General features: G+C 42.7%; 1 protein-coding gene across 2 annotated transcripts in view; it reads right to left on the bottom strand.

The window, feature by feature from the left end:
* TMEM45B (transmembrane protein 45B) overlaps positions 1–25587 on the bottom strand; it is a 30712-nt gene extending 5125 nt beyond the window's left edge. Inside the window, exons 1-3 of one of the 2 annotated variants that reach the window (XM_049713606.1) lie at positions 25456–25499; positions 21872–21950; positions 869–1065 (exon numbers count right to left, since the gene is read on the bottom strand). In XM_049713606.1, coding sequence (XP_049569563.1) covers positions 869–1049 — 181 coding nt within the window. In that variant the 5' untranslated portion in view covers positions 1050–1065; positions 21872–21950; positions 25456–25499. Of the gene's footprint in view, positions 1–868; positions 1066–21871; positions 21951–25455 lie in introns of both variants that reach the window. The other variant, XM_033406976.2, reaches the window with a different exon arrangement.
* Positions 25588–26173: the final 586 nt, after the last annotated feature.

The following is a 26173-nucleotide window of genomic DNA, read 5'->3' as shown; positions in this document are numbered from 1 at the left end:
AGGGGACATTCAGCTAGACTGTGACCTTTGCTCACTCCACGGGGAGCTACTGCCCTTGCTTCCGTTCCTTGGAGAAACTGTAGGCCAAAGGGGACAGGTGGCAGAATGTAGCTGCAGGGTGAGCTCCCTCCTCACTCACGTGATGGGCTGGTCCTGACAAGGAATTCTGTCTGCTCTTGACACCGCGTGTTGTTCCTCGAGGGCCACCAGTGGGCTGGATGGCTGTCAGGTGACCATGGGAGTGGGTGGGTTTGTTGGAATGGGGCGCAGTGAAGGAAGGTTCCCCTCAGGCAGCTGTCTGTTGGCTTTTCTCTGCCTCTCTGACTAGCCTTCCAGCATGAATCCCCATCTCTAAGCACTTGAGATTTGGGGATGGAGGGTACGAGTTGGGTGTTAACCACTCGTGAGATTCTAGTGGAGGGAGAGAGCTGGGGGGAAAAAGATGACTTTTCTAAAACTAAGCTCCGTTTAGTACCTTCTCATAACTCACGTACATGAGCTTAACTCTAATTTGTTCTTATTTTCTCTTTTTCTGTTTTGTCTTTTTCATAAAGTATGTCTTCTATTTCTACAATTTATGCCTGTGTTCCTACAAATTATACCTGTATCCTTCTAGGGCAAAGAATGCTGCAGTCTATGTGGTAGTTTTTCATAGTGTGAAACTTAGAACTGTGATGTAAGGTGCTATTAAACTGTCAGTGTTACTAAGCTTGGTACACAATAGATGCTATGGTAAAATATTTAGTGCCCCAAATTCTTACGTTATCCCTGCCAGTGGAGACATCCATTTTCCACAGGGTCCAGGAAGTGGGTGACGGGTTCTGGGTATGACAAGGAGATCCCTGGGCCAAATGACCCCCTTCCTTACCGATGACTGAAAATAGAGTTCTGATGGCGGCCTCAGTGACCTCCAGACGCTGATAGTGGTGAGTCAGTCGGCTGCTCTTCCCCTTTTGGTGAAAGTACTTCAGTGGGTACTTCACTGACCACCACAGTCCAACTATCAAGAAGAAGCTCCCTGGGAGAGCGTGGCCCTTGAAATTTGCCATCGGGGTCCCAGGATACCTAAACAATAAAGGGACAGCTGTTAGGTGGCTGAATGGGGAAGACATAAATGGATAATTTGGCAGGAAACACGATCCATGACTGGGGATTCCGAGCTGTAAGCCATATTGAGAAGGAGCCCCTTATTCTCAGAGAATAAGCCTGTGTTACGTCATTGAAGTCTTGTCCGCTCAGTGAGTTACAAGCCCAGGAGAATACCACTGGCCCTGAGGCTTTAGAAATGTGGGTAAAATAGGAGGGAGGAGAAGGAGGATGGGTAAATACTTCCTGATCTTAGAGTAGAAAAGCCTTTCTAAACATAGAGGTAAAGGAGGGAACTAGAAAAGAGAAAGTCATCTGCATAAGCATTTTACATATAAAACACATTAAAAGGCACACCATTTGGGAAAACGTTTGCAATAGCTGTGATAAATGGATATTCCACTACAGAGCCTTTACAAGTTAATAAGAAAAAGACCGTAGAAGAATGGGCAGAAGACACAAACCACATAATTCACAAAATAACACAAATTGATAATAAGTCTCACTGTAAAGATAATGCAAATGAAAAAATATTTTTCACCTAATTTGAAAAATTGAGGGTTTTCATGCAGCCCTCTAAGTATAAATGAATACGGTCTTTCAAATTTGGTAAAATGACAGGCTATTCAGCCAGAGATGTGTGGAGAACTTGTATCAGCCCTTCCATGACTCATTTCTAGGGTTTTCCCTGTTAAATTCCTGGTTGGTCTGCTGCTCACCCCAGCTGTGCATTTCCCCTGCTCATTCCCGTGTGTTCATTTCCATGCTTAGCTTGAGAAGCCAAGCGTTTCTGACCCCCCATCGCTGCCCTGAGCTGTGTCTGTCTTCTGGCAGCTGAGCAACTTGTTTTCATGGCCAGTACCAGCATATTTAAAAGTCATTGAGTGAGGGGGGGCTCTTGTTATGGTGTGGCCACAAAACCCACAGCCTTCCACTGTTTAGCTGAACTACTCCATAATATTGCCGCCTCAGCATCCTTTTGTGCAGCCAGTGGCCTGGAGGGGCCTTGAACTGACACCGGCCCCTCCTCTGAGCATGCCCTTGAAACAGCTGCAGAGTCACAGTGATAAACAGTCTCTTCCACGTCCCAGGGCCTTCCCCCTGGTGTACCCCTTGGATGAGCCCCCTGCAAAACTTACGAGAACCCTGGTCTTTCTGGTTTGAATGGTGCAGTCTGGTTTCCCTGGGAACCCTGAAGCACTCCATCTGTGGACCTTAATAAGGGCGTATGTCCCAGTCTGGCCTCCCTCTGCCTGCACCCTGCCTTGACCTCCCACCCTGTACTCCTCCAGGGCTGTGAGTAGTCAGCTTCTCTGTTTCGGTTCTCTTGTGGGCTTTTGTCGGACTGAGGCTCACGATGCGCCATCCAACATTCCAGGACCCTTATTTAACAAGTAATTTAACAGTCACCACAGCTCAGTTTGTTGTCTACCTTTGGTCAATTTCCAGTTCCCTGCAATTGTTGGTTTTGATAATTTTGTCTAGTGCTGTGCTTATATTTTTGCGGGGGGTGGGGTGGGTGTTTTGCAGAAAGGAACTGCCTGTCTCTTTATGCTGCCGTAACTGGAAGGCCTTCTCATTCTTTTTTAATCCTCTACTGAAAAACATTAAAAAAAAAAAAAAAGCTCCACTTTTCATTTAATGTTTAACACAGGTCCCTTTCCAGGTCAAGCCTGTTACACTCCTTTGTTTTCCTAGTCAGAAGTGCAGAAAAACCAGCTTTACAAATCTTCCCTGCCCTTCCCTATTTTTCTGAGAGGCAGAACCCCAAATGGAGGCACAGTCCTTGTCTGCTTGTGTGGTGTCCGTACCAATTTGTCAAGCCTCACCCTTGCCTTTTACCTGGTTTAAAATTCATGCCAGTGGATCGTAGGGCCTGCAGCGTGTCTGAAGAAACTCCTTTTAACTTTCTGGAAGGCTGAGGACGTTGATTTGATGGGGAAGAGGAGCAGGGGAGGTAGATTTCTTCCATTAACAAATTAATAGGTTATTAGATTAGCTACATTATAGAACGTCTAGAGAGATAGGATGGGTCCGGTTTTAAAAAGGGAACAAGAGAGTAACTTCAAACAGAACAATAAAAATTTAGACTTCCAATAATTTGGATAATACCATTCAGATAAAGTCCCTGAGAAGTCTAGCTTAAAAAATAATTAAAAATATTAAATAAGGAAGCAAACATTTAAGGGGTGAGTGCCCTTGAATACACAGAATGGTGTGGCCATTGCACAGTAAAATACGTCGATCTACAGAAAAGCCACAGATAGGAAAACATTAGTGCTTCCACAAAGGCAAATTCCCTTATTTTTAATATGTTTACTCTCTTTTAATATTACATGAGATGGAATGGGAGTATGAAGGGAGGATTAAATGTTTTGAGGGGTAGCAGCTTTGAGTTAAAGCTGGAAACCGAGAGGGCTAGAGGTTTAGGCAACTTTTCATTTCACGTCTGGGGAGATCACTGGAGAAGGAACATTGTCTGAGTAAGGTTTCACCAGCTTTCCTTGTACTCCTAGTTTTTAACCATTTTCCCCAGTCTGCATTCCCTTTTTTTCATTTAAATGAAATGGAAGACAAGGTAGAAGGTGTCAGAGAAAAAGGAGGTGAGAATGGGGAAGAGTGGGGAGCACGGAAAGAGGAGGGAGGGAGAATTGTAGGAGTTGGGGGTGATGGTGCAGAGGAGAGGAGAAACCGTGGTCGGTGCCATTTGCCTGTAGTTAAAAATAAAACGATGTGGTGCCTTTTCTTTTTTAATAAATCCAACGTTTCCCCCTAGTTTAGATGGGGAAAGTAGGAATTGTGAAGGAAAGGGTGTATGTAGATGAGTGACAGGATCAGAAAAAGGAGCAAGAAAAGAGAATTTTGTTCCTCATGTGCTTCGTCTTTGCAACCTCCAAAATTAGCAGGATCGAGGGCTTGGCATTCATGGCAGGGGAAGAGTTAAAGCCAATTTCCTCAAATTCGTGAGGACAGGATACAGATACATACACTACCAACTACACAGCCTGGATCTCTGCTTAGTTCCAGTTGACTTACGTTATCTTCACCGTGGAATGTTACGTAACCACTAACAAGAATGAATTAGCACTATACCTGCTGTTCTGGGAGGTTTTGCACGAGTTACTGTTGGGGGAGACATGAAAGGTGGAAAAGACTGCTTATAATGCGACCCTGTTTTGTGCAGCAGTGAACGTTCCACATATCTGTATACACATGTACAGGTGTATGATTTGCATGAACGGGGAAAGCAGTGTGGAAGATAATTCGAGGGTATTTCGTGTTCATTGAGCATTTCTGGCTCTGTCTTCTAGGCATGTGGTATGGTTGCACTTTCTGGCCCCCTTGCGGTTGGGTGGGGTCTTGTGAGTTGTGAGCGTAGGTGACGTGTTACTTCTGGGCTGACATGTATAATTGCCAGTTCAAGACCCTCAGAACAGTCACCTCTCCCTCATCACTATCAGTATTCATGATGGTAGCTCCTCCGTCAGCCTAGATCCCGGAGTGAGGAGACACGGAGCAGAGCCCCAAATCAGCCGCGATGAACACATGGCATGAGAAGTAAACGGGAAAGCATCACTGAGCTCTGTGGACCGTTATTATCCAGCAGAACCTAGCCTGTTCTGAATCATACAGCTGTATACTAGGCTAACGTTGACAGGTGGGACACTCAGGCTTTTGTAGTTTTTTTTTTTAAAAATATTGAAAATCTTTATTAAATCCAGGGAAGAAGTAGTTGTGGTGCCATAAGAATGGCAGAAATTGTACCAAAAAGGTGCCAAAGACAATTGTGGTAAATTCTCTCTGAGCTGCCCTGACTTGTCACCTCCTTTCCTACCTGATATCACATAGATGCATTTTCTCTCCTGAAATGGTTCTTCCAGCCCCACCTTACTGTCCTGCCTAAAAAGACAACCTAATTCGAATTCAGGCACCCAGGGGTCTGTTACATTGCAGGGCAAACCTGGAGGTCCATTTCTCGAGTCCAGTAGTTCTCTGTGGGGGACCGTTTGTCTGAAGATTGATTGATTGATTGATTGATGGCTGTGTTGGGTCTTCGCTGCTGTGAGCGGGCTTTCTCTAGTTGCGGCGAGCGGGGGCCACTCTCTGTGGCAGTGCGCAGGCTTCTCCTTGCGGTGGCTTCTCTTGTTGCATAGCACGGACTCTAGGCACGCGGGCTTAGCTGCTCCACGGCATGTGGGATCTTCCCGGGCCAGGGCTCGAACCCGTGTCCCCTGCGTTGGCAGGCGGACTCTTAACCACTGTGCCACCTGGGGGGCCCTGCTGACGTTTTTGACGGTTACCGAGCGGCTGGTGGTGGTGTTACTGGCATCTGGTGGGCGGAGACCAGCCACTAGACGTGACATCTTACAGCGCACAGGACAGTCCCCCACAGCAACAGATGTGCAGTCCTGAGCTCCTAGTGATGGGGTTGTGAGGCCCTGCTGTATTCGAGGTCAGCTTCCTATTCTCCTTTTTTCTGGAAGGAAATAGAAATTAGGCTGCCTGCCTTTCTTTGTTATTTATGCCAGGGTGTTCTTCTCCCTTCAGAACTTTATGGAGTATAAGCCCACTTCCCTAACAGTTTTTTTCTTGGCTGTCCATATCCTTTTGTTTTTCGTTTTTGTTTTTTTAAATAACAGCTTTATTGAGATATAATTCACATATCATACAATTTACCTAAAGTGTAAAATTCAGTGACTTTTGAGTATATTCACTGAGTTGTGCAACCATCACCACAGTCAATTTTATAATATTTTCATCACCCCCAAAAGAAACCTTTCACCCATCAGTCACTCCGTTTCCCCCAATCCTCCCTCCTGTCCCCCACAGCCCGAGGCAGCCACTAATCTACTTTATAGAGTTGCCTATTCTGGACATTTCATATAAATTGAATCATACAGTGTGTGGTCTTTTGTGCTGGCCTCTTTCACTTAGCATGTTTTCAAGGTTCATCCCTGTTTTCCAAAGTGGCTGCATCACTTTACAATCCCACCGACAATGTATGAAGGTTCCAGTTTTTCTACATCCTTAACAACAATTAATTATGTCCATCTTTTTTAGTTCAGCCATCCTAGTGGGTGTGAAGCGGTAGCTCATTGTTTTGTTCCATTTTGCTTCCCTAATGATTAGTGATGTGGAGCATCTTTTCATGCATTTATTGGGCATTTGTATATCTTCTTTGGAGAAATGCCTATTCACATCCATTGCTCATCTTAAGTTGGGTTATTTGTCTTTTTATTGTTGGGTTGTAATAGTTCTTTATATATTATAGATACAAGTCCTGTATCAGATACATGATTTGGAAATATTTTCTCCCTTTCTGTGGGTTGTCTTTCTTGATTGTGTCCTTTGAAGCACAGAAGCTTTGAATTTTGATGAAATCCAGTTTATCTTTTTTTTTTCTTGTTTGTACTTTCTGTGTCATATCTAGGAAACCACTGCTTAACTCACCATCATGAAGATTCACTCCTATGTTTTCTTCTAATATTTTTATAATTTTTGCTCTTATGTTTATGTCTTTGATCCATTTTAATTAACTTTTTAGGTATGGATCCAACTTTATCCTTTTGCATATCTAGTCATCCCAGCCATTTGTTGAAAAGTTTCTTCTTTCCCCCATTGAATTGTCTTGGTGGCCTTGTCACCCCTTTTACTCTTGAAAATGGATTTCATCAATCTTCAGGGGAGGGCTTTGCCTATAATAATGTCAAACTGTGGTGAAGAAAGAGTAATTTAGCTATTGTGACACATATATTAACTATTTTAATAGAGTGTTGGGACAGTAAAGGGAGGACTCCAGTTCAGCCTGAGGGCAAGAGGAGGAAGATTACAGAGGGAAGTGTCACTGAAGCTTCCTTGAAAAACAGGTAAACACAGGTAGTATGCGTGGAGTTCTAGGCAGAGCAGACAGCACATGCAAAGGCTGAGAGGCAGCTGCAGCTAATCATCTCTGTGGCTGGGTGGAGCTGCTCACTGTTTCTGCCCTGCCATCCCCACCGTCTTTACCGAAAAGACCAGGTGGCTTTCTCTTCCTTGGGGGGAATGCATTAAGCCTCGAAATTCGATTGGGAATGGAAAAAGACAGTCTACTTAAAAAAGTCAAAGACCTTGACTGAGTCCTATAAACTCGCTGAATCTCAGTACCCCTCCTTCTAAAAAGGGACATTAATGTCTACCTCACAGGGATCTTGTGAGGGTTAACTGAAAATGTCCAGCAGCTAACTAGAACAAGTGTGTAATAAATGTCAGTTTCCTCTCTTCTCTGGTGCTCTTATACCCATTCCCGCAGTCCATGGGGGAGAAACCTGGGCTTCTCTCTTAGGAGAAGTAAATGATTGAACCAAAGCTGCTGTCCTTTGCTTTGAGTGGCTGACCCTAAGGTGGGGAAATCACTGTTGAACCTTTACCTCACCTTGGAGAGGGTGGTGGTTGAGTGTATTTTTTTTTTTTTTTAATGGGAACAGGAAGTGTGTTTGGTCAGTAGGGAACAGGTTATGGGAAGAATATGGCATATTCTTTTACTGCAGAACATGGTTTTTATACTTTCTGAATCTGTCCTTGCCAACGGAAACACTCAGATGGTTTCTGGTCTGCATTTACTTTGGAATACAACCAACCATGCCTGACTCAGCTTTCTGTTCCTCTGCAAATAACAAGGTTGATACCCCTCGTTGTTCTATGAGCTGCTTGTTAATAGAATGTGGAAGAAGCACAAGGTGCAGTGTTGAAAGTTCCAACAGGCTGATGTGACCATGGCTTAGTCCTGAACTTCAGGCACGGTGTATCCCTGCTCTACACTAGCCTGAGAGGCCTTAAGCAACTCTGAAGTCCATCACTCGTCTTCAGATTTTGACAGCTTCTGTGTCATTGTTATTTTCTCTGTGGGGCGGGTCCTTGAACAGCATGGTCAGAAGGAGTAAGACCGGAATGAGTCTGAACCTTGTTCTGGCATGAATTCATGATGATATGGAAAAGATCACCATGAACAAGAGCTCAGTGACCTCCTAGCTCGGTTGGGTTCCTAAACAAAAGATGTTCTCATTTCTGCTTTTCCACCTGCCCCCCCACGTGCACCTATGAAATACAAGAGTCAGTGCTGCGTGCTGAGTAAATAATCAAATGAATAAGAAGGGATCCCTCCCATCAGGGAGTTTATAATCCAGCAGGGAGCTATATACTTGTGAAAAATTGAACGTCATGAGATATACTGACAGCAGTGCTTGGGGACATGAGTAGAAAGTGAATAACTTTCACCGGAGAATCTGAGAAGGCTTCACGGAGGGGGCTGGCGTTGGATCTGGGCGTTTCTCGATTGCCTCTTTCAAACTCTTGAGAATTAGGCGATCTTACTGGAATCTTGAATTAAGGACTGAAGAACAAATCTAGGCTAAGTTCCATTATTTCTCAAGCTCTAATAAAGAACTTTGGCCTCTGAGTCAGAAGACCTGGGTTCTAGTCCAGGTTTTGCTGTGAACTTACTCTGTGATCCTGAGCACGATACGTAAGCTCTCAGGATCAGAATTTCCTTGTTTGTTAAATGGGTATAGTTTGGAAGAGGTAACCTCCATGGCCCTTCCTAGTTCTAAAATCCCTCTTCTGAAATGAAAAATGAAAAGGAATTAGAGCAGGTTGAGTCATGGCAAGGGAAAATGGAACTCAGGTTATGGATGTCAACAACAGAGATGCAGTTACCAGTTGCCGCTTCAGCATACGTTAGAGTGAAAGGGGCATCTCTGGACTTGAATGGTTGGCTTATTTTCCAAGCAACAAGCAAAAAAGTTGAGTATATTTCCCTTCGTTCCCTACTTTCTGCTTCACTAGCAGCCCTTCTTGCCATGTGCAAGTCTTCCTCCCGTCTCCCGTAGACTAGTCTTTGAAAACGCATAGCTTCCCTTAAACCTGAGTTCAGCCAACTCCAGGTCAACCTTTTCTCTCATTCTGTTAACACTGAGAATGGAATATTGCCTGCCAGGTCAGTAAACAAAGGATGTCACCGTGGTCAGCGATTGCAGCCACCACCAGACAGTGAGCTGGTGAGCCCTGAGGGGACTCAGGATGAGAAAACACAGGATACTGGCCCCAGATAGCTGAGGTGCACATCAAAGGAATGATTTCAGTGAGCTCAGACTCTTGCATCTTCCCATCCATAGAAAAGCGCTAAATTCCTTAACTTGGGATATCTGGCTTTCTTTAATTTACAATAATTGTTTGACGTTCAGACTACCTGCCATTTGTTGCAAAACTCCTATATATCCTAGCTCCCCCCTCACCTCCTTGGAGCACTTCTCTCAGGGTTACTTGAGATGCTGCCTCGTGGGCTTGAAGTGCTAAAAATTCCCACCAAATAAAACATAACTCGCAACTTATAGGTTGTGAATATTTTTTAAGTTGATAACATCATTGAGACTAAGGCATCATCATCTCAGTTTCCTCTCCTTCACCTACAAATTCATACATACCCACACCCATTCTTCTCCTCAGACTCACCCCTTCTCTCATGGACCATCCTCCATCTGTGCTTCTGATTTCATCCTCACCTGTGCTCTCTAGGCCTCGTTCTGTCGATGTGAACTTCTCTCACCCTTTATAGCCTTTTCCCCTTCGACTATGACCAGGCCCAAGACTTTTTCACACAAAATAATAACAGAAAAAGGAAAAAGAACAACCGTGTGTCCTTCTTCCTATTTACTATTTCAGTCATAAGAATAATATATCTAATGTATATAAAAGGTACAAAGGATAATTTAACAACTGTGTTCCACGAGCCAACTTAAGAAATAAAACATTCCTAACATCCTTGGGGCTTCCTGTTTGTTGACCCCTCCACCCCTCCTTTTTTTTTTTTTTTGGCCGTGCCATGCGGCATGTGGGATCTTAGTTCCCTGACCAGGGATTGAACCCGTGCCCCCTGCAGTGGAAGCGTGGAGTCTTAAACACTGGACTGCCAGAGAAATCCCCCATTGACCCCTCCTTGACCATCTCCCCCTACTTCCCCCTGAGAAGCAACCATCATCATGAATTGTGTGTTTAGCATTCACTTCTTTCTGCTTTACTATATACTGCATACATTTACTATGTACATTATCTCCAAGCAACATATAATTTTTCAAAATTTTACACTTTATATATATTGTCAAAATATGTGGATCTTTGGGGAGAGGGATAAATTGGGAGATTGGGATTGACATATACACACTACTGCATATAACATAGATAACTAATAAGGACCTGCTGTATAGCACAGGGAACTCTACCCAATGCTCTGTGATGACCTATATGGGATGGAAATCCAAAAAAAGAGGGGATATATATATACGTATAGCTGATTCACTTTGCCGTACACCTGAAACTAACACAACATTGTGAATCAACTGTACTCCAATAACAATTAAAAAACAGAAAACATGTAGATCTTTTCCTCATCATCTCACCCAGTTAGTAGCCAATAAATAACTTTGATAATTATTTATAGATAATTAAAAACAATCTTTAATATTAAAAATTACTTGAGAAGTCATTAATTATTGAACTTAATTACCACTTGAATGACATTTTCTTTGGATAGAAAGGAATTTGGGTGGTTTTGTGTAATGCAATCAGATATTGTCAACATCAGTTAAGTTTCTTGAAAAAAACCTGGAAAGACAATTGCTGACTCCATTTGGTCCACCCTCTTCACCACCACACTGAAATTGTATTCAAATGCCCTCTGTATTGTTTCATCCAATGGAAATCTCTAAAATAGTATCTAATAGACCTCTCTTCTGTTCCCGAGGCTACTCTGTAGTTGACACTGTCAACTAGTCACTTATCTTTGATATTATCTGTGCCCTTTGGCTTTTGTAATGCATCTCTCCTGGCTCTCTCTGTTCATCTGCCATAACCTTCTTCCTCTCCTTTAACACAAGCAGCCTCGGGTCCATTTTATGTGTCTTCTTGTCTCAAGAACTCACACCTACCCACGGTTCACCTTCCACATGCACGCTGATGACTCTGGGACTCTGGCCCTGACCGCTGAAATTTCAGACTCACATATCTAACCACCTGCTGAACGGACAGACATGAATGGAAACACAAAGCTGCTTCTTGGACACCTCAGAGTCAACATGTCCCAAACTGAATTCCCCATCTTCCTTCCCCACCAGATCAGCTTCTCTTCTGTATCCCAAACTCAGGTAATGGCTTAGCATCCAGTCACTCTCAAAGCCAGAATCCTGGGAGGAGGTCGTCATCCTAGATTCCCCTTTGTCCTTTGCTCTGCCCTGCAGTGTCCCAGTTCCCTGAGAGACTAGACATTCTGCTTATTTTGCATCCCCAAATTTTCTGGTGTTCTCCCTTTTCCTTTGATTCCTACAGCAGTGATCTCATTTAGGCTCTCGTGGTCTTTTGCCTGGACTACTGCACCCCCTCTAGTCCTGCCGTCCATAAATCCTTCCACTCTGCAGCCACCGTCACCTACTTACAGTGTGAATCTGACTACAACACGATGGAATTTAGAATATTTCTTTGACTAACCACCTCATGGATTTGCATTGCGTGTCCCCAGGTCTTGGCTGTTGGTGTGTGTATCCAGCTTCATCACCCATTTCTCCCCATCACGACCTTTAAAGTATGCACTTGACCTGTGCTATTCCCTCCCCCTAGTATGTCATTCTCATTTCTTCTTCACCTGGCTTACTTTTACTCAGTTTTCAATAGGTGGGCTTATCTCCTCTGGAAAGCCTTCTGGAACCTCCAGGTCGGGCTATGTGCTCCACCTCTATGCTACCATACTACCTCAGACATCTTGATTTTTATCACTTACCGTGTCATATTAAAATTACACATTTACATGTCTTACTAGACTATAGCTCAAGAGCAGAGACCTTATCTGCTTCATCTTCAACTGTCCATGGCTTAGCACAAGCCTTAACATACAATTATAGTTCCTGGTCTGAACTGAACTGATGCAACTTAGCTTTGATCCTGAATTGTAGGGAACTATCTCCTAATCCAGGCATTAAGAAGGTTGCTGGTACCATTGCTTTTCCATATAATTTTTCAGCCTAGATAAGTCCTTACAAGAACATCTTACAAGTGCTGTGCCTCTTTGGCTGGTGTGGGGAAGCCCCTCCTCCCAAAGGAATATCTGATCTCACAGGTCCAATATGGCATACCGTTCTAGAGTGTCAGGTTTCACCAAAAGATTTTTGGAAAGAGATGTGTTTTGAGGTAGCCTATTTTTTTTTTTTTTTTTTTGGCATTTAGAGAGGCTTCACCTTATGCCAGGCTGTTCCTTGCTAAGCCTCTGTGTCGAGGGATCACATGTTCTATGGTGAGTGGTAGTGTTTGATAAACACTAATCTACAGGTCACTGTATTATGCTGTAGCCTAGTTCTTGTTCTGGAGCCTTCCATATAAAAATAAACAACCCCAGTGAGACCAAAGCATAGAAACGATCTCAAAAACAGGCAGAAGAGAGATTTTTCCTCCTGGGCTGAGTGAGGTTTGAAAAGGTGTCTGCCTCAGGCAGGGTAGGTCTTCAGAAATTAGTACACCACCGTGCTTTGTACAAAATATGCCAGGTGGTAGATAAAGGAAGGGGAGGGAAGGTAGGAAAACAATGTTAGAACCAAAGAGAAGGTTTGGGTCAAAGTGGGGACCAGATCAGGGAGAGTGGAAGGAAGTGAGGGACAGGACAGCAAGGCACAGAGCACAAGGAGGGAAAAGAGTCAAACAGAACTGTGGCTACAGATGGGATGGAGGTGGGGTGTCTGCCGAAAACCCAAGAAACTATTACATCTTTAGTAAGGTGATAACGGGGCGTTTTCACCCCTGGAAATTCTACCTGGAGTCCTGAGTTTGAGATCTTCCCAGTCTGGGTTCTAACAGCTGTTTCACACATCAGATTTGAGAATGAGGTAGCATCCTCCCAGAGGGAGTGACATAAAAAGATGCAAAAGGAACAGAGGAAGCAGCAAGGGGACAAGTAGGAAGGGCTAATTTAAAATGGATAATGGGAAAAAAACCCAATAAATTGACAAAGGAAAAAATAATTTTAAAATATGGATAATGGAGACAATTTAATTCAAGCCATGTGTATTCAGTGTCTGTTATGTATCAGGCATTGTTCTGCAGGTGGAGGAGTAGAGGTAAGACTGGGCCCCAGCCTTCAAGGAGTTTGCAGGCTTCTTTGAAGGTGTCTGAGAAGGAAAAGCCAACAGTAGAAAATCCAGTATCTAATGCTTTCACCTTCCAGTTAAGAGGTCTTTGAAAGCTAAACCAAGAATCACTCCCGTACCATTTCTGTTACCTGGTGCTGTAAAGCTTTCTCAGCAAAAAAAAAAGAGTGACAAATCTGCCCCAAGTGTTGATTGTCACACGTCAGGCTGCACAAGGGGAAAAGGATATGGATTTGGAGAGTGACCTTCAAGGGCAGAAACTCTGTCCCCAGATCTATCACCAAGACATCCTCCAGAAGTATTAGGAAAATATCTTCCCCATATAACCTCCTAAAGAAAAATACTAGGCTAATATACTTTTCCATCATAATTAAATCTTCTCCCAAATGACCTACTATGACAAACACTATCCTGATATGGAACTTCTCCAAAAGCCCTAATTTATCCTGCATTAATAAGTATTTCCTTGTTGGTGGGTAATGAATGTTTTGCAAATGGTTATTACAAAACAATTATACATGTGCTCACAGGACTTTCATTGCCCTAGGATCTCAGACGTTTTTTTTTGTAATAGAAAAAAGCTTTGTCTCTGGAAGCTTTCTGATGGTCTCTGTGCTGTTGATAGAAGGTGATGCATAGAGGGGCACAAAAGCACCAGGTACTTCAAAGCGGGGGGGCGGGGGGAGTCAAGAACAAATTCTGGTTTTGAATCCTAGACTACCACGGAGCCACCTCAAAACAGGAACCTCTACTATTAAACAAATTACATAATAAATCAGTCTAAGTTATCAATGGCCTTCTCTCAAACAAGAATAAACGGGTTTCTCATGAGAAACTGATTGTACTAGAAAGCTGCTAGAGACATAATGATAAGCCATCCAAAAAAGCCTGCTCTGCCTAATCACTCTGCAACGAGGCTCTCCCATCTACAAGACACACTCACAGACTGCATGTTAGTACAACATTCTTAAACATGGACATTTGAATACTGCTTCCAACATGAAAGACAGAACCAAAACAACAGAAAAGGGGACTTTGAAAATAAACACAGACATTGTAGGCAGCTGAAGAAAACTTTTAAAATGCAGAAATGATAGTTAATTTAATATTTTCAGAGAAATATGAGGAGATACTGCATCCATGAAATAAGAACAGGATGCTATTAAAAAAAAATTGGAAGTTCCCCTCCACCCCAAATTAAAGCCCTTGGGAATTAAACATATGGTGGTAGAAATGCAAAAATTTAATAGAAGGGTTGGAAGATTTATTAGAACTAAATGACAAGATTCAAGACAGATTCAAGAGATCCAACATCTAAGTAATTAATATAGTTTCAGAAACAACAGAGGGAATTATATAACAGAAGAACTGAAGAACATGATTTTTAGATTGAAAAGGTCTTCAAAGTACCTAGAACAGTGACCAACCAAACAAGAAAAGCCCAACATCAGCTTACAACATTGTGAAATATCAGGACGTGAGGAAAAAAGAAAAGAAAACCCTACAAACTTCCAGAGATTAAAACAAAATATAAGAGGTCAAAAATCAGAATGGCATTAGCTTCTCAAGAGCACTATGAGAAGGTGGAAGGAAATGGAGCAATGCCTTCAAAATTCTGAGGGGAAATTATTTTCAGTTCATCAAACCATCAGTCAAGTGTGAAGGAAGAAAGATGACATCTTAAGCGCGCAATTTCTCAAAAACCAACCAGGTCTTTTGGGGCCTGAATCTTACCCACTTTAAGAAAAAGTCCCCATTAGGAAACTTGCACAAGCCTCTTAGATAGCCTCATCCACCAGAGGGCAGACAGCAGAAGCAAGAAGAATTACAGTCCTGCAGCCTGTGGAACAAAAACCACATTCACAGAAAGACAAGAGGAAAAGGCAAATGGCTATGTACCAGAAGAAGGAACAAGATAAAACCCCAGAAAAACAACTAAATGAAGTGGAGATAGGCAACCTTCCAGAAAAAGAATTCAGAATAATGAAAGTGAAGTTGATCCAGGACCTCGGAAAAAGAAAGGAGGCAAGATTGAGAAGATACAAGAAATGTTTAACAAAGACCCAGAAGAATTAAAGAACAAACAAACAGCTGAACAATACAATAACTGAAATGAAAACTACACTAGAAGAAATCAATAGCAGAATAACTGAGGCAGAAGAACGGATAAGTGACCTGGAAGACAGAATGGTGGAATTCACGGCTGCGGAACAGAATAAAGAAAAAAGAATGAAAAGAAATGAAGACAGCCTAAGAGACCTCTGGGACAACATTAAATGCAACCACATTTGCATTATAGGGGTCCCAGAAGGAGAAGAGAGAGAGAAAGGACCTGAGAAAATATTTGAAGAGATTATAGTCAAAAACTCCCCTAATGTGGGAAAGGAAATAGCCACCCAAGTCCAGGAAGCGCAGAGACTCCCATACACAATAAACCCAAGGAGAAACATGCTGAGACACATAATAATCAAATTGGCAAAAATTAAAGACAAAAATTATTGAAACAGCAAGGGAAAAACGACAAATAACATACAAGGGAACTCCCATAAGGTAAACAAGCTGATTTCTGAGCAGAAACTACAAGCCAGAAGGGAGTGGCATGATATACTTAAAGTGATGAAAGGGAAGAACCTACAACCAAGATTACTCTACCCGGCAAGGCTCTCATTCAGATTTGATGCAGAAATCAAAAGCTTTACAGACAAGTAAAAGCTAAGAGAATTCAGCACCACCAAACCAGCTCTACAACAAATGCTAAAGGAACTTCTCTAAGTAGGAAACACAAGAGAAGAAAAGGACCTACAAAAACAAACCCAAAACAATTAAGAAAATGGTAATAGGAGCATACATATTTATAATTACCTTAAACGTGAATGGATTAAATGCTCCAACCAAAAGACACAGGCTTGCTGAATGGATACAAAAACAAGACCCACATATATGCTGTCTACAAGAGACCCACTTCAGACCTAGGGACACATACAGACTGAAAGTGAGGGGATGGAAAAAGATATTCCATGCAAATGGAAATCAAAAGAAAGTTGGAGTAGCAACACTCATATCGGATAAAATAGACTTTAAAATAAAGAATGTTGCAAGAGACAAGGAAGGACACTACATAATGATTAAGGGATCAATCCAAGAAGAAGATACAACAATTATAAATATATATGCACCCAACATAGGAGCACCTGAATACATAAGGCAACTGCTAACAGCTCTAAAAGAGGAAATCGACAGTAACACAATGATAGTGGGGGACTTTTAACACCTCACTTACACCAATGGACAGATCATCCAAAATGAAAGTAAATAAGGAAACAGAAGCATTAAATGACACAATAGACCAGATTTAATTGATATTTATAGGACATTCCATCTAAAAGCAGCGGATTACACTTTCTTCTCAAGTGTGCATGGAACATTCTCCAGGGTAGATCACATCTTGAGTCACAAATCAAGCCTCAGTAAATTTAAGAAAATTGAAATCACATCGAGCATCTTTTCTGACCACAACGCTATGAGATTAGAAATGAATTACGGGAAAAAACCAAAAAACACAAACACATGGAAGCTAAACAATACATTACTAAATAACCAAAAGATCACTGAAGAAATCAAAGAGGAAATCAAAAAATACCTAGAGAAAAATGACAATGAAAACATGATGATCCAGAACCTATGGGATGCAGCAAAAGCAGTTTTAAGAGGGAAGTTTATAGCTATACAAGCCTACCTCAAGAAACAAGAAAAATCTCAAATAATCTAACCTTACACCTAAAGGAACTAGAGAAAGAAGAACAAACAAAACCCAAAGTTACCAGAAGGAAAGAAATCCTAAAGATCAGAGCAGAAATAAACGAAATAGAAACAGAGGAAGCAATAGCAAAGATCAATAAAACTAAAATCTGGTTCTTTGAGAAGATAAACAAAATTGATAAACCATTAGCCAGATTCATCCAGAAAAAGAGGGAGAGGACTCAAATCAATAAAATTAGAAATGAAAGAGGAGAAGTTACAACAGAAATACAAAGCATCCTAAGAGACTACTACAAGCAACTCTATGCCAATAAAATGGACAACCTGGAAGAAATGGACAAATTCTTAGAAAGGTATAACCTCCCAACACGGAACCAGGAAGAAATAGAAAATATGAACAGACCAATCACAAGTAATGAAATTGAAACTGTGATTAAAAATGTTCCAACAAACAAAAGTCCAGGACCAGATGGCTTCACAGGTGAATTCTAACAAACATTTAGAGAAGAGCTAACACCCATCCTTCTCAAACTCTTCCAAAATTGCGGAGGAAAGAACACTTCCAAACTCATTCTATGAGGCCACCATCACCCTGACACCAAAACCAAAGATACTACAAAAAAAGAAAATTACAGACCAATATCACTGATGAATATAGATGCAAAAATCCTCAACAAAATACTAGTAATCAGACTCCAACAACACATTAAAAGGATCATACACCATGATCAAGTGGGATTTATCCTAGGGATGCAAGGATTCTTCAATATACACAAATCAATCAATGTGATACACCATATTAACAAACTGAAGAATAAAAACCATATGATCATCTCAATAGAAGCAGAAAAAGCTTTTAACAAAATTCAACACCCATTTATGATAAAAACTCTGCAGAACGTGGACATGGAGGGAACCTACCTCAACATAATAAAGGCTATATATGACAAACCCACAGCAAACATCATTCTCAATGGTGAAGAACTGAAAGCCTTTCCTCTAAGATCAGGAACAAGACAAGGACGTCCACTCTCACCAATATTATTCAACATAGTTGTGGAAGTCCTAGCCACGGCAATCAGAGAAGAAAAAGAAATAAAAGGAATACAAATAGGAAAAGAAGAAGTAAAACTGTCACTGTTTGCCGATGACATGATACTATACATAGAGAATCCTAAAGATGCCACCAGAAAACTACTAGAGCTAATCAATGAATTTGGTAAAGTTGCAGGATATAAAATTAATGCACAGAAATCTCTTGCATTCCTATATACTAATGATGAAAATTCTGAAAGAGAAATTAAGGAAACACTCCCATTGACCATTGCAACAAAAATAATAAAATACCTAGGAATAAACCTACCTAGGGAGACAAAAGACCTGTATGCAGAAAACTATGAGACACTGATGAAAGAAATTAAAGATGACACCAACAGATGGAGAGATATACCATGTTCTTGGATTGGAAGAATCAATATTGTGAAAATGACTATACTACCGAAAGCAGTCTACAGATTCAATGCAATCCCTATCAAATTACCAATGGCAGTTTTTACAGAACTAGAACAAAAAATCTTAAAATTTGTATGGAGACATAAAAGACCCCGAATAGCCAAAGCAGTCTTTAGGGGAAAAAAGCGGAGCTGGAGGAATCAGACTCCCTGACTTCAGACTATACTACAAAGCTACAGTAATCAAGACAGTATGGTACTGGCACAAAAACAGAAATACAGATCAATGGAACAAGATAGAAAGCCCAGAGATAAACCCACACACCTATGGTCAGCTAATCTATGACAAAGGAGGCAAGGATATACAATGGAGAAAAGACAGTCTCTTCAGTAAGTGGTGCTGGGAAAATTGGACAGCTACATGTAAAAGAATGAAATTAGAACACCCCCTAATACCATACACAAAAATAAACTCAAAATGGATTAGAAACCTAAATGTAAGACTGGACACTATAAAACTCTTAGAGGAAAACATAGGAAGAGTACTCTTTGACATAAATCACAGCAAGGTATTTTTTGATCCACCTCCTAGAGTAATGGAAATAAAAACAAAAACAAATGGGACCTAATGAAACTTCAAAGCTTTTGCACAGCAAAGGAAACCATAAACAAGACGGAAAGACAACCCTCAGAGTGGGAGAAGATATTTGCAAACAAATCAATGGACAAAGGATTAATCTCCAAAATATATAAACAGCTCATGCAGCTCAATATTAAAAAACCCAATCCAAAAATGGGCAGAAGACCTAAGTAGACATTTCTCCAAAGAAGACATACAGATGGCCAAGAAGCACATGAAAATCTGCTCAACATCACTAATTATTAGAGAAGTGCACATCAAAACTACAATGAGGTATCACCTCACACCAGTTAGAATGGGCATCATCAGAAAATCTAGAAACAACAAATGCTGGAGAGGGTGTGGAGAAAAGGGAACTCTCTTGCACTGTTGGTGGGAATGACAGCCACTATGGAGAACAGTATGGAGTTTCCTTACAAAACTAAAAATAGAATTACCATATGATACAGCAATCACACTACTGGGCATATACCCAGAGAAAACCATAATTCAAAAAGACACATGCACCCCAATGTTCATTGCAGCACTATTTACAATAGCCAGGTCATGGAAGCAGCTTAAATGCCCGTCAGCAGACGAATGGATAAAGAAGATGTGGTACATATATACTGTGGAATATTACTCAGCCATAAAAAGGATCAAAACTGGGTCATTTGTTGGGATGTGGATGGATCTAGAGACTGTCATACAGAGTGAAGTAAGTCAGAAAGAGAAAAACAAATATCGTATATTAACGCATACATGTGGAACCTAGAAAATGGTACAGATGAACCGGTTTGCAGGGCAGAAATAGACACAGATGTAGAGAACAAACGTATGGACACCAGGGGGCGAAAGCGGCGGGTGGTGGTGGTGGTGGTGGAATGAATTGTGAGATTGGGATTGACATGTGTGCACTGATGTATAAAGTGTATGACTAATAAGAACCTGCTGTATAAAAAAATAAAATCCAAAAATTAAAAGAAAAAAAAAGTCATTGAATTACAGAGTTGGGTGTGAAGGTGAATATTTACATTGAGGAAAGAAATCACAACAAACAGGAGCCATGGAGATTCAGGGCTCTTTCTTTTAAAATCTCTTTAGAAAATTGACCAAAAATGCCTCTCGATGGCAACCTGCCTCCCTGCCCACATCCCCGACAGCTTGCAGTGATTTGCAGCCCTCACAGTGGCCCCATGACTTCATCAGCTCCGGGTGAAGCTGCCTCTGCCTCCATGCATCCTTCCTCAGGAAACTATGCTCCAGCAGAACCAAGGAACGGAGTCCAAGGCATGGACTCTAAGGGACAGGAATCCTGTACAATCCACAGGATGCCAATGAGGGAGCTTCCAGGGTAACAAGGGGCTCAGAGAAGGACCAGTTCCAGAGAATGGGGGGAGCTGGCTGAGCAGGGATTTCCCAAGGGAAAAAAAAAAAGAAAACTGGCTACTTACTTGACGTTGACTAACTCTACTGTGAGGAATTTTACCATCCTGTCGAAGGTTGAGCAAGAATTAGTAATGAGTACTCAACACTTAAGCAATTGAAGATGTAGCAATGACTAACTCCAGGACGGTAGAAAAGGTTGTACAAGAGAGGAGGTGTAAAAATCATGGTTTATCATATGGCTCAGTTGTGAATAATATTTACGTAGTCATAATAATGCAAACACTAAACATTACTATATCGAAAAATATTATGATATAACTTGATATATTGGGAACTTTCAAGAAAGAGAAGTGAATGTGAGGTAGAATTATGAGGGTATAAGAGAGCTAAAGCCACATCCTTCAAGGTAGGATGTCAGTAGATATTATCTAGAACTGTGTGTGTGTGGCCGGGGGGTGGGGGGAAGAGCCAGTATTTGCATGTTATTTGGGAATATGATGGTAAACATGAGAAAAATGTAGCCGAAAGCATGGAAAGTAGTTGCCTCTGGGGATGCAGCTTAGTATAAACTCCATAAAAACCTCGTAGAACTTTTAAGACTATACATTTATTTGTTTTGACCAAAACAGAGAATTAAAAAAAGAAAGTGATGCCCCAAGAGGAGTGAGACAAGAAAGCTGTTGGAAATAAAACGAAGGCGCCTCTGCTAAACTACCCCAAGTTCAGTGTTTTTCGAGTTGTGGTCCTTTGACCACCTGCATTCAAATTACCTGCAGTGCCCGTTTATCATTCAGATTTATAGACCCATCCCAGACCTAAGTAATCAGCATTTCTCAGGGCAGGACTTGGAACCTACAATTTCAAAAAGTTCCCCTAGACCCACTGCATTATCTATTGCTTTTTAGTAAACCAAACAACAAAAAATAAATAAAATGAAAAAGAATAACAGATGTATAAACAGAGTCAGTGACCCATAAAAAGCACCATGGCAGACACTGCTATTTGCTTACCCGATATCCATTCTTCCTAATTAACAGAATCCCTATTTTGTTGTATTGGCAACATGTCCAACGAAAACACTGGATTTTCTCAGGCTCCTTACAGTTTGGGGTAGTTGTGTGACATAGTCTTTATACCAGTGAGATGTATAAGAGGGCTACTGGGTGGAGCTTCCAGGGAAGATCTTAATATTACAGTAAGTCCCCTACATACAAACGAGTTCCGTTCCGAGAGCGCGTTCCTTAAGTCCAATTTGTAAGTCCAGCTAAGTTAGCCTAAGTACCCAACTAACACATTCAGCTATATAGTACTGTACTGTAATAGGTTTATAATACTTTTCACACAAATAATACATAAAAAAAGTACACAAAAAATAAAGAAAACAGTTTTAATCTTACAGTACATACCTTGAAAAGTACAGTAGTACAGTCCAACAGCTGGCATCCAGGGTCTGGCATTGAGTGAACAGGCAAGAAGAGTTACTGACTGGAGGAGGGAGAGGAGGTGGGAGATGGTAGAGCTGAAGGACTGACAGAGGGCAAGCTGCAATTTCACGTGAACTAACTTACGTGATTGGACATGCGAACACATGTTCGCGTCTTTGAAAGTTCACAACTTAAAGGTTTGTATGTAGGGGACTTACTGTATTATCAAAAAGGGACAGACTCAGCTGGTACATGCCTTCTGCCCTTCTTTCTATTAAGCACAGAAGAGGTGCCTGTCCTTCAGTGAGGACAAAAGCGTGCTAAGGGTGGAAGGAGCCTGCTCTGGCCCTGGACTTTGCACCTGCAGACCTCTGGTTCTCTGAGAAGAATAAACTCCTTACTTATTAAGCCCCCAGAGTGGGGTCTTCTGTGACTTGTAGCTGAATGAAATCCTGATGACATCTCATACTTGTTCAAATGTGTATTTGATATACTGTATATTGAACACATTTTTTTGAGTGCTTTGGGCACTGTGCTAGGAATAATACAACGGGCCAGACAAATAAGGCTTTTTCCCTCATGGAATGTGGAATACAGTTAGAGTAGAAGAATCTACAGGTGTCTGAGTCCAGGATTCAGTGGGGCTATAGTTTGCTGTCACAGACCCTAAAGCAACAGAGTCAATCGAAATAAACCACTCGATTTATGTATGTAGGAAATCCTCAGGGGACCACATGCCAGAAGGAGCAATAGTCTGGACATTGGGAGACCTAGGTTTTCTCTGTAATTCATTAGCGAAGTACATTTGGGGAAGCTACGTGGGGTGACTGCTTAATTTTTCCCGAATCCACTTTTCTTCTTTGAAAAACAAGAAGATTGGGCTCAGCTCTAAAATATTTTGTGATTACATTGAACAACGATGGCCATGAAATATACCAGACAAGAATGTTTCTAAATTTAAACTCTAAGAGTTCAAGTCAGAGGATATATTAAACAAATCACAAACAACTGCCCACTCCAAATTAAACAAACAAACAAAGGGAAAAAGAACATGCTGGAGGGAGTTCTGGTTTGAGACCCGGCTTTGCCACGTAACAGCTGAGTAACCCTGGGATGGACACTCAGTGTCTAAGTCTCAATTTCCTCATTTATAAAATATGAAGCAATTATATTCCAATAAAGATCTATTAAAAAATAATAAAAAAATAAAAAGCATACTAAAAAAAATATAGGGCTATTACTCTGACCTCAAAGTGCTAAGGAAAAATGCCTGGTACTCTGTAAAGCCCCATTATGATTTGATACCAGCAGGATATTGATAATGGCTTAGAAGTCTAAATCCTGCTAGGGGAATACATGAGTGTGCTTTGATGTTTTCAGTTTAATTCTTCATTCCACAAGGCAGATAGATCTTTTGAGTTTCCTTCTGCCTGCCATAGTGTACCTTGTGACCCATTTTATTTTTACATAAGAGAATAGGCAAGAGAAACAAAAACAGCTAAAGTTGAAATCATCTGTTTGTTTCTAGCCCCAGTAAAGTTTGGGGGAAAGGGTTGGCTGGTTAAAAGGGAAGCTGGGTTCAAACGAAGTGTGGGAATTACATCACTTACCTGCGGCCTCTAATTGTCCATATTCAGTATGGTATAGTATTGCGAATAATCTGGGTTTTGCCTTATAACCTGTCTCAAGTGTAGATGGGAAATTTGTCTACATATGCAGCCATTAGCTGATGACGCAGTCATGACTTCCATTCTCTTACCCACAATTATAAAAAGTTTTGCAGTAACAGGAACTGTGGCTATGGGAGTGGTTCTACACATGGTAAAATTGATCGTATCCATTTTCAACAAGCAGATGCGTTTGAGAGAAAGAGACAATCTTTTGATTACAACCAACGTAGGTAACATCTGTACTTTGACCAACTGAGCATGGCAGCCAAAGTGAACGTGAAGGTGGTGGGGAGATAAGAAAGCAGAATTCTTTCTTCCTCTTTATCCAACCCTTTTGCCTCAGCCCTTGCCAAATCCCGACAATTTCAAAGTGCTATTTGCTAAGATTAGGCAAGACACACAACCAAGGATATTGGGGAATACTTTACATAAAATTACTGGTGCCAAACGTGAGATTCAGTAACTTCACCTAGTCCATCACAACCAACATTCCCCAGAAGGGTCGGGGAGGAACCCGCAGAATAGAAGGAAAAATGCAGAGTATGTGATAAGTGGTAATACTGCTTCCACCGCCCATGGAAGAAGTGCGAGGAAATCAAAGGTCTTTAAAAAGAAAACTGAGTGCTTGCCTCCTGTAGTACCAGAACAAATAATGCATAACCAGAAATAATGCCTTTTTCTCTGCTTATGTCAGGTGCTCTCCCCTTGTAAAATTAAGGGGCCTTATTCAACAAAGCCCTCATATCAGTTCCATATCTTTTCCAGAAGCTTTAGGAACAGAGGGTAACTACATCATATTATTAAGCAGAGGAACTGTCACTCAGGAAGAGCTCAGTCTGAAGCAGGCCGCACCCCCCTATCTCAGAGTGTATTATTTTTCTCCCCAGCAGTGTTCAACATGGTACAAAACCCAGAATATACTGATATGTTGCACATCTGGTTAAAAAGAGTACACGTTTCCTTTAACAATAAGCCGTACTACTTATTGAAGTGAATGCAAAAACACAGGTAAAATTCTTTTGTCACTTTATGAGCCCAGCAGAGCGGTGGGTAGGGCAACGGGGCAGACGGCCAGGGATGTGGGGAAAATGGCAGGCGAGGGCAGTGGTGGAAGAGAACAGGAAGGAAGTGGTCATTTCTGGCTAAAATTTTTAAATTGTTTATTTCATAAGGGGTTTCCGTTGCTGCAGCACAACCCTTCTTACATGGAGGGCTAGCTCCTGTCTCCGGAGGTGATCACTCTGGACCCAGACGGGGACACCTAAAACTATGTTCAGGCCCCACTAAACCTCTCCAACCACTGCTAACCTTCCCCCTTGACCCCTCGCATCCCTCTGCCCACTGGCCTGTCCGTGAAAGCTAAATAATGGCTCAGGGGACATTATCTGTCAGTTGCCTCTCACTGTTAGCCTCAAGGCTTGCTGGCCTAAGGGGAGTATGTGGTGGGCGCATTCGCGGGGGGCGGGCGCCGCCAGCCCGGGGAGGGTCGGGGTGGAAGTGCCGCCGCTGCGAGCCGCGGACTCAAGACAGCTCCGGTCTCCGGGCGGGACACGAGTCATCACCGCGGGGGGGGTTCCGATCCTCGGGGCGGAACGGAGGGCAGGGGCTTCACACTTGGAAGCTCCTCTCACCGGGCGACACGGTCGCCCTGCCAGGCCGGGGTCGCGACAATATTCACCCCAGGGCCGCTGGCGATCGGCCACAGGTGCGCGGGCGCGGAGGGAGCCTCCCAGTGCGGCCCCACCTCCAGCCCCGAGGGGGCCCTCGGGTCAGCTTCCCCACCCCTGGACCTCCAGCGCCTCCCTGCCCTCCCCAGCCGAGACCCCTCCCCTGGCCGAGCCCCTCCGCGTCGGAACCCCTCCGGGCCGAGCCCCCTGCCCGCAGCCGGCGTCTCACCTGCGCCGAGCGCCTACGAGCCGTCAGTCCGTGGCCGCTTTGCGCGCCGGGTGCAGCTGCCACCCCGCAGGTGCGAGCGCCCCTCCCTGCCCGGCCGCCGCCAGCCGGTCCTCCCCCAACCCCGACCGCCCCTCCCCGCACCTGCCCGGGGGCTGGGCTGCCCGTCTCAAAGTCCGCACTGTCCTCCACGCCCCTGACAACTCCCGCAGGGTTGTTTCCTGGCTCCAGACACTCCCTAAGATTTGTGTTCCAACAGGGGCCGGTTCCCAGGCACGTAAGGCCAGCCGTGACTAACTTCGACCTCCTATGATGCAAAGCAATGAACAGAGCCTGGGAGGTGACAGCGGAGGCTGGCTCAAGGAAGACCGTTTAACAAGCCAAGCAATGGTGGTGAACAGGCCTGCCAACTAGGCACGGATCACCCTCCAGCAAAGGAAGGCTCTGGTGTCATATCCCGGACCAGTTTTCTAGGTTAAGCTTGATGTCGTATTCATTCAACAGAACTGCCAGCAAATCTGCGTGCCAGGTAGACACAGTTCTAGGCTCTGGAGACACAGCTGCAAAGGAGCTAATGTCCCTGCCCGGAAGGAGCTGCTCCTAGGAAGGAAGGCGTGGCTTTGCAGTGTCATGTGGTCTCCATGCCCTCATCTCTACGTTAAGTGGTTGGCCTAGTGGTATAGTTTCCCACCCCATCTGTTGGTCATAATCCCTTGTGGAA

The sequence above is a fragment of the Orcinus orca genome, chromosome 8 (assembly GCF_937001465.1).
Source record: "Orcinus orca chromosome 8, mOrcOrc1.1, whole genome shotgun sequence".
NCBI classification, from domain to species: domain Eukaryota; kingdom Metazoa; phylum Chordata; class Mammalia; order Artiodactyla; family Delphinidae; genus Orcinus; species Orcinus orca.
The sequence above is the reverse complement of the archived record's forward strand: the minus strand, read 5'-3'. Positions and strand labels throughout refer to the sequence as shown.